This window comes from Cyprinodon tularosa, unplaced genomic scaffold, assembly GCF_016077235.1.
Source record: "Cyprinodon tularosa strain WSP-4 unplaced genomic scaffold, ASM1607723v1 ctg1138, whole genome shotgun sequence".
In the NCBI taxonomy this organism is placed as follows: Eukaryota; Metazoa; Chordata; class Actinopteri; order Cyprinodontiformes; family Cyprinodontidae; genus Cyprinodon; species Cyprinodon tularosa.
This window is the reverse complement of record NW_024037935.1, coordinates 99912-112351: the sequence shown is the minus strand read 5'-3', so window position 1 is coordinate 112351 and position 12440 is coordinate 99912. Positions and strand designations below refer to the sequence as shown.

Sequence of the window (12440 nt, the reverse complement as noted above, 5' to 3'; positions counted from 1 at the left end):
AATAAACCTTTCAGTAGCTCTGACTGTGTCACTTTTAGCTTTTAGAAAATAGACAAATATTGCACTTGAAAAATCGTCCGTAAATGCAAGTGAATACCTAAATCCTTCTTTTGCAGCAGGCTCAATAGGGCCAGCTAGATCCGTGTGCACTAGCTCAAGGGCCGTTTTAGCTTTTGCATCAGCTTGTCTATTTCTACTCTGGGTAAATTTCCCTTTAATACACGTTTCACAGTCTAGTTTAGTTTTATCAACCTTCCCTTTGATTTTCATACCTTTCACAACATTTTCTAGTTTTAATACATCTTGAAAATTACAGTGACCTAAAATCCTGTGCCACTCTTGAATGTCATAGCAACCCAAAACTTTATCGTCCTCTTTGTCAGCAAAGTCATTTTCATCGAGAACATCAAGGAAATAAAGTCTATTGTACACGTTAATGTCAAACCTGGTTCCATCCTTGCAGATGAGTTGATCATGTCCTTGTTGAAAGTTGACTGAGGCTCCCTTTGCCGTCGCTGCTTTAACAGAGAAGATGCTCTGGGGGTAGGTGGGGATGTACAGCGCCCTCGTTATCGCCACCTTCACGTTCCGTCCCTCGGTGTCTCGCAGCCACATCTCTGCATCGCCTCTCTTCTGTGCCACGCCAGTTGTCCTCGTCCCATCAGCAAGCTCCACGAAGTGTTCCTCCGGTCGGAAGGCATCATCAAACTTTTTAAACTTGCTTAGATCATTAATTATGTGAGACGTTGCACCGGTGTCTACCATCAGTCCTCTTTGTTTCAAGCCGCTCATCTGGCTGTCGCTTATCTTGAAAACAAACGAGTGATCATCCCCTTCGATGGCCCGTTTCACACTTTCTTTCTTCTTTCTTCGACAGTTGCTCTCTTTATGACTGGAGTTTTTACAGAAACTGCACCATTGTCTCTGTGCTTTAAAGTTCGTCGGACATTGTCGCACTTTGTGTCCCTTCTGGCCACAGCTGTAACACGTAAACTCTGGGTTTGTTTTTTGTCTCTGCATCACTTTGCTTGAGAATCCACTGGCTGTCATCACATTATCTTCATCCATGTTAACTTTTAACTTTTCGGTGCTTTCATAATTTCTCAACTTAACTTTGAAGTCACCAAAGGTTAATTTGTCATCATCACTTTGAGTTATGTGAACAACAAATGGCTTAAATGGTTCAGGCAAACCTTTCAAAGTCATGGCTATCAACAGTCCATCACTCAGCGTCTCTCCAGCATTTCTTAGCGCTGTAATGGCAGTTTCAGCCCGAATAATATAGTCTGTGACAGTCTCGCTGGCAGCTTTCTGGAGGGATGTCAGTTCTGTGTAGAGGCTAATTACCCGCGGCTTTCCTTTGCCCGCATAATGATCTCGCAGGATCTGCAACGCCCTCCTGCCGTCATCTGCCGCCTCTCTCATAACTAGAGACAAGCTCTTGTCATCTAGACACTGGATCAGCTCGGCGTAGGCTTCCTCGTTTTTATCAGAGTCGTCATCTTCATCTTCATCTGCATTCGGCTCCACCTTACGCAGTATTGTTTCTTTCAAGCCGTGCAGCCGGAGATGTCCCAGAAACTTTGCCTCCCACAGCTCATAATTTCTTTCATCTCCATCAAAGCACAATCTTTGCCATCGACTTCCCATCTCCCTCCTGGGCCCATAACCTGTTGGCGCTGTCATCATAAGGGCAGGGAACAGTCGGAGAATAACAGCACACGACTACACCAAGTTGTTTCCTTGGGCGTCACGTCACACGCCACCACTTTATTTTTCCTTCATTCACCAACATTGCACATGCTCCACAATTTATAGTCACACCCATTAATGACGTCATTGAAGAGCACTCATTAGAATACACATTACAACACAACAGCAACAGAAAAATCCTGGTCCATTCTTATCAAATAAAGCTGATACAAACTGATGGTTACGAAAAGGACCCAAATTAGAGAAAATCTACAATAGACTCAAATTTGGGAATCCAATTAATATTTTCAAAACAAATAAGCTATTGTATGATTACCTTAATGTGAAAAAAACAAAACAAATTTACATTAGACTAATTTGAAGTAAAAAATAAACAACCCACACACATTCCGGATGAGTTAATCTAATCTCCTGACTGGCACTGCAACTTACTTGTGTCTGGTTAAGTTTCGCCATTGAGCTGACTCATTCGCTTCTTAGACTTCAGTTCTTTTAACCAGGCAGGTGAAGAGGCAAGGCTGATGGCAGAGAATCAGTATCTTAATAGGTTTACGAAATCTGGATCTTTTATTTGTCATCCTCTGGGAATCATACCATCCTTCCTTGCTGCCTATAGGGGGCAGCACCCGCGCAGCACCTGCCAGATGAGCCGGTGAGCGAGGAGATCCTGATGTTTGTGATGGAGATGGAGTGACTTCCTTACTCTCTTTCTCTTTCCTCCTCTGTCATCTGCTGATCCCTCTTCTGCTGCAGCTGCTCCTCCACCGGTTTGCTTTTTTATCCCAGCCTGAGATATTGCATATACTTTACATTATAATGTTCACCTAGGATTTTATCTGCATGGTACCAAATAAAGAACATTTAAGTTCACTTACGAGCAGAGCAGACCTGGTAATATACGGAGAGTCTCCAGACTTATCTGCGAATTAAAACTTGAAAGCTCGCGAGATCAGGATGGTCTCACGAGGCTAGAAAATCACGCGGCTCTTCCAAATAACGCGAGAATGTGTACAAAAACAACAAAAATGGCGCCGGCAACGCTTCTGGGTCGTTTTCATCGAATGTCGGTGATTTTAAAGTAATTTTGAGTGATTAATATTTTTTTTTGCAATGAAAAAAAATAAATTTGTACTCTCCCAACAATAAAAACCACTTGCCCCGGGTGATCGGGCGATGGTTAACATCGAGCCCTGTTATATATACAACATGAAAGATCTCAGAGGAAAAACAAATCAGTTCTAAGCCATAACATTTTGTGCTGCTTTTCCACAGTTTTCTTCTTCTTCTTCTTCTTCTTCTTGTCGAGTTTTATGGCGGTTGGCAACAAACTGTTAGTAGCATTACCGCCACTTACTGGTATGGAGTGTGGTTCGTGATGGTTTAAATATTTATCCTGATATATTCTACCCTAACTTCTTCTAAACATACACTATATTGCCAAAAGTATTTGCTCACCCATCCAAATTATTGGAATCAGGTGTTCCAATCACTTCCATGGCCACAGGTGTATAAATTCAAGCACCTAGGCATGCAGACTGTTTTTACAAACATTTGTGAAAGAATGGGTCGCTCTCAGGAGCTCAGTGAATTCCAGCGTGGAACTGTGATAGGATGCCACCTGTGCAACAAATCCAGTCGTGAAATTTCCTCGCTCCTAAATATTCCACAGTCAACTGTCAGCTGTATTATAAGAAAATGGAAGTGTTTGGGAACGACAGCAACTCAGCCACGAAGTGGTAGGCCACGTAAACTGACGGAGCGGGGTCAGCGGATGCTGACGCGCATAGTGCGAAGAGGTCGCCAACTTTCTGCAGAGTCAATCACTACAGACCTCCAAACTTCATGTGGCCTTCAGATTAGCTCAAGAACAGTGCGCAGAGAGCTTCATGGAATGGGTTTCCATGGTCGAGCAGCTGCATCCAAGCCATACATCACCAAGTGCAATGCAAAGCGTCGGATGCGGTGGTGTAAAGCACGCCGCCACTGGACTCTAGAGCAGTGGAGACGCGTTCTCTGGAGTGACGAATCGCGCTTCTCCATCTGGCAATCTGATGGACGGGTCTGGGTTTGGCGGTTGCCAGGAGAACGGTACTTGTCTGACTGCATTGTGCCAAGTGTAAAGTTTGTTGGAGGGGGGATTATGGTGTGGGGTTGTTTTTCAGGAGCTGGGCTTGGCCCCTTAGTTCCAGTGAAAGGAACTCTGAATGCTTCAGCATCCCAAGACATTTTGGACAATTCCATGCTCCCAACTTTGTGGGAACAGTTTGAAGCTGGCCCCTTCCTCTTCCAACATGACTGTGCACCAGTGCACAAAGCAAGGTCCATAAAGACATGGATGACAGAGTCTGGTGTGGATGAACTTGACTGGCCTGCACAGAGTCCTGACCTCAACCCGATAGAACACCTTTGGGATGAATTAGAGCGGAGACTGAGAGCCAGGCCTTCTCGTCCAACATCAGTGTGCAACCTCACAAATGCGCTTCTGGAAGAATGGTCAAAAATTCCCATAAACACACTCCTAAACCTTGTGGACAGCCTTCCCAGAAGAGTTGAAGCTGTTCTAGCTGCAAAGGGTGGACCGACGTCATATTGAACCCTATGGATTAGGAACGGGATGTCACTTAAGCTCATATGTGAGTCAAGGCAGGTGAGCAAATACTTTTGGCAATATAGTGTACATTCACACATTCACACTTAAAAATATAAACATATTTGTGCACAGCTTTGTATATCATTCCTTCACTCACAAACACACTTACTATAATTAAATTCTATGGAATAATTTCGTTTTCTTTAGAAATCGAATAATTATTTTTATGTGTTTACTCCCTAAATTTTTCCTCAGTATATCTAATAAATTAACCTTCTCCTTAATGTCTTCAAACTCTCTTCTCATATATCTTCTCTCTTTTTCATATTTATGACATTCTAATATAACATGTTCTATGGTTTCATATTTATCACAGAAATCACATTTGCCCGTTTTATGTTTTTGTATTTTAAAAAGTGTATAATTAAGTCCTGTATGACCAAATCTTAACCTTGTTATCACTCTTTCCTCCTTTCTATTTCTTCTTCCATTTCTTCTTTCTCCTACTATCTTCTGAATTTTATAAAACCATCTTCCTGTTTTATCTTCATCCCACCTTTTTTGCCAAATTTCCATAAGTTTCTCTTTAATAATACTCTTTCCTTCTGATTTACTTATTTTAACTATAAAACTAATAGAATGTTTAATTGCCCTTTTTGCCATTTTATCTGCCCTCTCGTTTCCTTCCACCCCAATATGTGCTGGAACCCACACAAATGTAACTATCAGCCCCATGTTTCGTATTCTGAACAGTGTATGATTTATTTCTAATAAAATGTCCATCCTACTATCTGTTTGGTTATTTTTTAAACTTAACAATGCAGAGCTTGAATCTGAACAAATGACTGATTTTAACGGTTTTATGTCTTCTACCCATTGTAACGCTAATAATATTGCCAACATTTCTCCTGTGTATACTGATAATCCATCTGTAATCCGTTTTCCTATTTTTATATTGAATTCTGGTACTACAAATGCTATTCCTAGTTTCTCAGTTATTTTTGATGCATCGGTATAAATTTGAATATATTGATAATAACTGTCTAAATGTAACTGTACTAAATTGATATCTACCGTGTACGATTTATCTTGTTTCTTTTCCATTAGTGACATATCTACTGTTGCTTCTGGTAGAATCCAGGGAGGTATAATTGATATTGGTGTTGTTTGACTCATTTCTAAACTATTCATTTTAAATTTTTTTATTTTATTTTCAATTGTCCATCCAAAACTCCTCATTTCTTTCTTTTCTTTTTCCCAGCATGGATTTAAAATGTCCAAAGTTGGGTGATCCCCTTTATTTCCTTGTAAATTTAACCAGTAATTGATTTCTAATTTTGTTCTTCTTAAATCTAATGGCATTTCTCCCATTTCTATTTCTAATGCTGCTGTTGGTGTGGTTTTAAATGCTCCAGTACATAATCTTAGTGCCTGATGTTGGATAATGTCTAATTTGGTTAGATATGTTTTAGCTGCTGAACCGTAAACTAAACAACCAAAGTCTATGTTGGATCTAATCATACTTGTGTAAATCTGTTTTAGTGATTTCCTATCTGCTCCCCAGTCACTGCCAGCCAAACATCTCAAAATATTCAAGATTTTCTTACATTTATCAACAACTTTTTGTATATGTATATGCCATTTTAATTTTTCATCAACCCATAATCCTAAAAATTTTATACACTTTACCTGCTCTAACTCTTGTTTATATAATTTTAATTTTATTTCCTTGTTTATTTTTTTCTGAGTAAATAACATTACTTTCGTTTTATCAACTGAGAATTTAAATCCCCATTGCAACGCCCATTTCTCTATTTCAATAATAACCTTTTGTAATTTTTTAACAATAAAATCAACATTTTTCCCTCGTTTCCAAACAGGTCCATCATCTGCAAACAGTGAACACCCCATGTCTTTTTCAATATCTTTAAATACATCGTTTATCATAATTGAGAACAATAGTGGACTTATAATACTCCCCTGTGGAGTTCCATTTTCTACTTTATATTTTCCTGAGGTAGATTCTCCTATTCTAACTTGTATTTTCCTACCTGTTAAAAAGTCTATAATCCATTTAAATATTCTCCCTTTAATACCAATCTTGTATAATTTAATTAATAATCCATCCACCCACATCATGTCATATGCCTTTTCTATATCAAAGAATACAGCCACTACACTTTCTTTATTTACTCGTGCTCTTCTAATTTCGTGCTCTAAACAGAGCGTTGGATCATTAGTGCTCCTCCCTATTCGAAAACCACTTTGATATTTTGATATATATCCTTTACTATTTAGATAATATACTAGTCTATTATTAATCATTTTTTTCCATTATTTTACATAAATTAGATGTTAAGGCTATTGGTCTGTAGTTTTCTGGGTTTGAATGATCTTTCCCTGGTTTGGCTATTGGTATTATAATTGATTCCTTCCAGTTCAACGGTAATTTTCCCTCCTCCCAAATTTTATTATATAGTTGTAATATTATATCTTTAGATTTTTCACTAAGTTGCCCTATCATTCTATACCAGATTTGGTCTTTACCTGGTGCTGTGTTTTTTTGTCTTTTTAAGTGCATTGTTCAATTCCGTTTTTGTAAACTCAACATTTAACAAATTATTTGTTTCTTCAACGCTCTGTATAAAATCTTTATATTTAATTTTTGTATTTTCTCTACCTTTTCTTCCATTTTCACTAATATTATTTGAACTATGAATTTTACTAAATGTTCTTGCCAATATTTCAACTTTATCTTCATCTCTTATTATGTTTGTATCATCTATTTTTAGAACAGGATAGTCAAACTCTCTTTTAATACCATTCATTATTTTGATTACCTTCCAAATTTTTTCAATTTTTGTTTCTTTCCCTATCATATTACAGAATTTTTTCCAATATTCTCTTTTTGCATACTTTATAGTTCTCCTTACTATTGCTTGTTTTCTTTTATAATCAATTAAATTTTTATAAATTGGATTATGTTTGAGTGTCTTAAATGCTTTATTTCTTAACTTTATTGCTTCTTTACACTCATTTGTCCACCATGGAACCATTTTCTTATCATTTTTACTCCCTGATTTCTTTATAGAATTATCTGCTGCTTCCATTATTATTTTACCAATTATTAAATTTAAATCATTTATATCCATACTCATGTCTACTTTTTCTAAGTTTATTTGACTCAAATATCTAAATTTAGTCCAGTCAGCCTTATTAAAATTATACTTTTTCCCAATTTTAATATTCCTATTATTTAAATTTAGCCCTACTCTTACTATTATGGGGTAATGATCGCTACCTATTGTAGATTTTTTATCAATAAACCAATCACAAATACCAGCTAAAACATTTGAGACAATTGTTAAATCAATAACTGATTCCATCCCCGTTCTTATATTGATTCTTGTTCCCTTTCCATCATTAATACATACTAGATTTTTCATTTCCATTATTTCTTCTATAACTTGTCTGTTTTTATCATTACATTTACCCCACACTGTACTATTTGCATTAAAATCTCCACACCAAATTACCTTCCCTTCCAAATATTCATTTAACTCCTCCATTATTTCAATCGATAATGTTTTACATGGATTATAATAATTTATTATTTTTAATTTACCTTCTTTTTCCCATATCTCAATTACTACATATTCTAGTTCTTTCCCTTTCCCCAATATCTGATATTGTATTCCTTTTTTGATAAATAATGCACATCCTCCTCCACTTCCCTCTGCTCGATCTCTTCTTACACTATCATATCCTTTGATCACAAATTCTAATGTTGTTTTTAACCATGTTTCCTGAACACAAACAATTTCCGGTTGTTCTTCCAGCTCCTCAATATAACCTTTAAGTTCCTGTCCATTAGCGATTAAACTTCTAGCATTCCATTGTAGTATTAACATGAACCGTTTTCACCCGAAGGTCCTGGTCTCCCATCTTCCTCCAACTTTTTATTTATGTTCTCCCATGATCCCTCTTTAAATCCCAAAAACTTTTCAGCTCCTCTCACTATTATTTTAATCTTCTCAGTTTTGTGTTTGGCTTGGTCAGTGCAGTTGACAACATAAGCTATGAATAATATTAGTTTTTCCACTGGAATTGTGGCTTTTTCTTCTGTCTGTACTTTGCTTTGTTGTGTAGTTTGTCTCACTGTTTGTTTAATCTCTCTTGTTTCCTGTTCCTTCACATTCTTAACTGCTTCTGCATAGCTTATGTTTTTAGTTGTTTTAATCTGTACGATTTCTTTTGCACTTTTCCTTACTTCGCATCCTCCAAACGTGACTCTATGGTTCCCTCCACAGTTACAACATTTTTCTTGTTCTTCTTTACACTCTTCTAATTTGTGATCTTCTCCACATTTTGGGCATCTTTGCCTCCCTTTGCAGACTGCTGCTATGTTTAGTTTAGTTTAGTTTATTTAGGATCCCCATTAGCTGTAGCAAGCTACAGCTATTCTTCCTGGGGTCCAACAACAAAACATGAAATAAAAAAAATTACAAATGAAATAAAATTATGCGGACATTAAAACAACATCTCCCATAATCTATACATATACATACACACATATACAGATACATATATACATATACATATATACCCATATACATAAACAGAAACAATCCAAACTAATCAAAACAAACTACAAAGCACAGCAAGTGAAGAAGACTGTCCTAATCATGTTTTACCTCTATATTTAATAAATGTTCTTTCAATGATTTTTTAAATTTCCTTAAATCAGTTATCAGTTTAATGTAATTCGGCAGTAAATTCCATGCTTTCATACCTCTATACATAACAGTTCTTTTTAAGGCATTTGACTTTACTTTAGGCAAACTAAAGTTTCCTTCAGTCGCATGCCTAGTCCTGTATTCGTGATTCTCTGAACTAAAAGTAAGGTTTGTAAATAACATATAAGGTGTTTTTAATACAGATATGTTTCTAATCATAACAGTCAATGAGTATGAAAGTCTGTCTTTAACCAACAACCAGTTTAATTTTTTATGCATTGTTATGATATTTGTCCTTAAATCACACTTCAATATTATTCGGGCAGCTCTATTTTGTACATGTTGTAGTTTATTTAGCATCTCTCCAGGGGCATTTGACCAAACGACTGGGCAGTAATCCAGTTGAGAAAATATCAATGATTGGATTATCATTTTAAGAATATTTGGGGACATAAAGGTTGCATGTCTTCTTATGACTGTGATTCCTCTACCCATCTTTGCAATCATGTTATTAATATGTTTTCTCCATAATAACGTGTTATCCACCGTCACTCCCAGAAGCTTGGACTCATGCACATTCCTTATCGAGACGTTATTGATATTAATATTCAATATATGATTACTGTTTACGTTGTAATTTGACCTCACAATCATGCTGTTAGTTTTTGCTGTATTCAATACCAGCTTATTTGCTTTCACCCATTTATCCACTCCCACTAGTTCGTTATTCATAATAATTTCTAATTCATTATTTGTTCTTGCTGATGTATATATAGTGGAATCATCTGCATACATAATTATTTTAGTTCTTTTGAGTATGTATGGTAAGTCATTTGTAAATATTGAAAATAATAAAGGACCCAGGCAGCTCCCTTGAGGTACACCACATGTTACAGTTTGTTTTTCAGAAAATGCACCATTAAAATATACCGTTTGTGACCGGTTAGTTAAATAACTGTAAAACCAAGTAAGTGCAGATTGTTCAAAACCATAGCAGGAAAGTTTTTCTAATAGCAGATGGTGGTCAATTAAATCAAAAGCAGCTGAAAAATCTAGAAACACAACTCCCACCATATCTTTCATTTCAATACTCCTAAGCCAGTCATCAGACATACTAATTAGTGCTGTTGCTGTAGAATGAGCCTTTCTATAAGCATGTTGAGAGTGACAAATTATGTTATTAATCGACAGATAATTATTAATTTGTTCATATACTATGGTCTCTGTTATTTTTCCTAACACAGGCAGTAGACTTATCGGACGACTATTTGAGCTGGAAAAGGGCAGTTTCTTATTTTTCTGTAATGGGATTATTTTGGCTGTTTTCCAGGCTTGTGGACACACTGAAGACATAAAACTTAAATTAATAATGTGAGTAATTACAGGAGCGATTTCATCAGCAACCAATTTGAGAAGTCTGACATCCAGTTCATCAACACCCGGTGGTTTATCTTTGCACTTTTTCAGGCAATCCTTTACCCTCTGCAAGTTAACCATTTCTAATTTAAACTTGGACCTTTTCCCTTTCATTATTTCATTTCTTATTAATAAGTGAGATATTTCATTACTTAGGTTAGGCATATTTTCTCTTAGTTTTGCTATTTTACTAATGAAATAATTATTTAAATAATTAGCAATTTCTCTAGGTCCAGTTATGAAGCCATCATTTGTCTCAAGAAATAATGGATGCGTTCCATTCCACATTTTTTTGCAATCATTCCCCGCCTTCTTTACTCTATCTTCATAATAATTCTTTTTTTTCTTTTTATTTAGCTTGGTCACAGCGTTTCTTGCTTTACTATAGAGGCACCAGTCTTCCTTATTCCCAGTTATAATTGCAGTTTTTTTCATTTGGTCTCTCATTTTCATAGCTTCTTTCATTTCTTTGTCCAGCCAGGGTGTTTTCGATGTTCTGACGGTAAACCTTCTCAAAGGTGCATGTTTCTCAATCACAGGTAGAAATAAATCATCAAACTTTGACAGTGCAAGCTCAGGATTTCTTTCAGTCAACACTTTAGACCAACATATTTCTCTCACATTGTCAACAAAAGAATAAGGATTGAAAGATGCATATGATCTCTTAAAAATTATTGTAGGTCCTTGCCTATCTACCTTATTGTTTTTTTCTACTATAATCAGATTATGGTCACTGCTTCCAATAGGGACCGATGATATCTTGTTAACTGTTTCTGGAGAGTTTGTAAAAATGTGATCAATACATGTAGCTGTTTTAGTACCATCTTGTTTTACACATATTCTTGTTGGCTTATTCATAATTTGATCAAATCCACCTGCATTAGCTCCAATTTGTATCTTATTCTTCAGTGGACAGTTATGAGCAAACCAGTCAATGTTAAAATCTCCAAGTAAATAGACATCCAGACCCACATTCATATTAGCTAACATTTCACAGATTGTGTCAAGATATTCATTGTTAGAACTTGGAGGTCTGTAACAGCAGCCTACTAGTATAGGCTTTCTGTGAGGAAAATAAACTTGTAACCATAATATTTCAATATTATATTTCATCATGTCAGTACACATTTTCACAGGTAAATGATCTTGAATGTAAAAAGCTACTGTCCATATCTTTGGCATTTGAAACACCGAAGTGGTGGAGGTACATATGGTCTGACCTGAAAATTGAGGTATCCTATTTTGATGTTTTTTGGCAGCTCTTCATCTTCAAATTCAATAAGGATTGACAAGCTTCCTACTCTTTCTCCATTCACTGTTTTTGATAATCTTTTCAAGTTGTTCACCTTTGCACCCACAACACTTCTCTTGATTTTATCAAGATCTTCATCAAGAGGGATCCCATAAATCACTCCTCTAATTTTTTTATTTTCTCCCATGATTTTTTTCTCCAGAACAGTTCTTTTGCAGATACTCTCCACATTTAAAGCCTTATTCTTTTGTTCTATATCTTTACATATCACCAATAGGTTTCCGTCTCTCAAAATCTTTACCATTTCAACATCTCCAATTTTCTTTTTTATTTCTCTTGATACCACAATGGGACTGATTTTATCCTTTTCTTCCTCATTTTTAAGTTTTAATATTACTTTAAATTCCTCCCTCACAACTTTCCTCCTAACCACCCTTTCTTCTTCTGAGCTACTTCCTTCCAACTCCCGTTTATTACCTTGACTGTCACCTTTTCCCCTTCCTTCATCAGTTTTATTTCTTCCACGACCTCTCCCTCTCCCTCTTCCCGCAGGCGTCCACCCTTCAAAATCCTCGTCTTCCTCATTTCCTATCTCCATTTCCATCCGAACCATTCACATACCAGTTTATGCCAATCCGCCTTCTCACAAGTGATGTTTTGAATTTTTCCGCGTCCAACACAAACGTTCACCACACGTGCTCAACCGCTCGCGAGACCGTCCTTTCCACAGTTT

At 36.4% G+C, this 12440-nt stretch overlaps 1 protein-coding gene across 1 annotated transcript; it reads right to left on the bottom strand.

Moving 5' to 3' along the window:
• Positions 1-8060: 8060 nt before the first annotated feature.
• LOC119795547 lies at positions 8061-12426 on the bottom strand. Its single transcript, XM_038303609.1, has 2 exons — positions 11620-12426; positions 8061-8709 (listed from the first exon to the last, which is right to left on the bottom strand). Exons 1-2 carry the CDS (start codon positions 12318-12320, stop codon positions 8208-8210), a joined length of 1203 nt encoding a protein of 400 aa, XP_038159537.1. The 5' UTR covers positions 12321-12426; the 3' UTR covers positions 8061-8207.
• Positions 12427-12440: the final 14 nt, after the last annotated feature.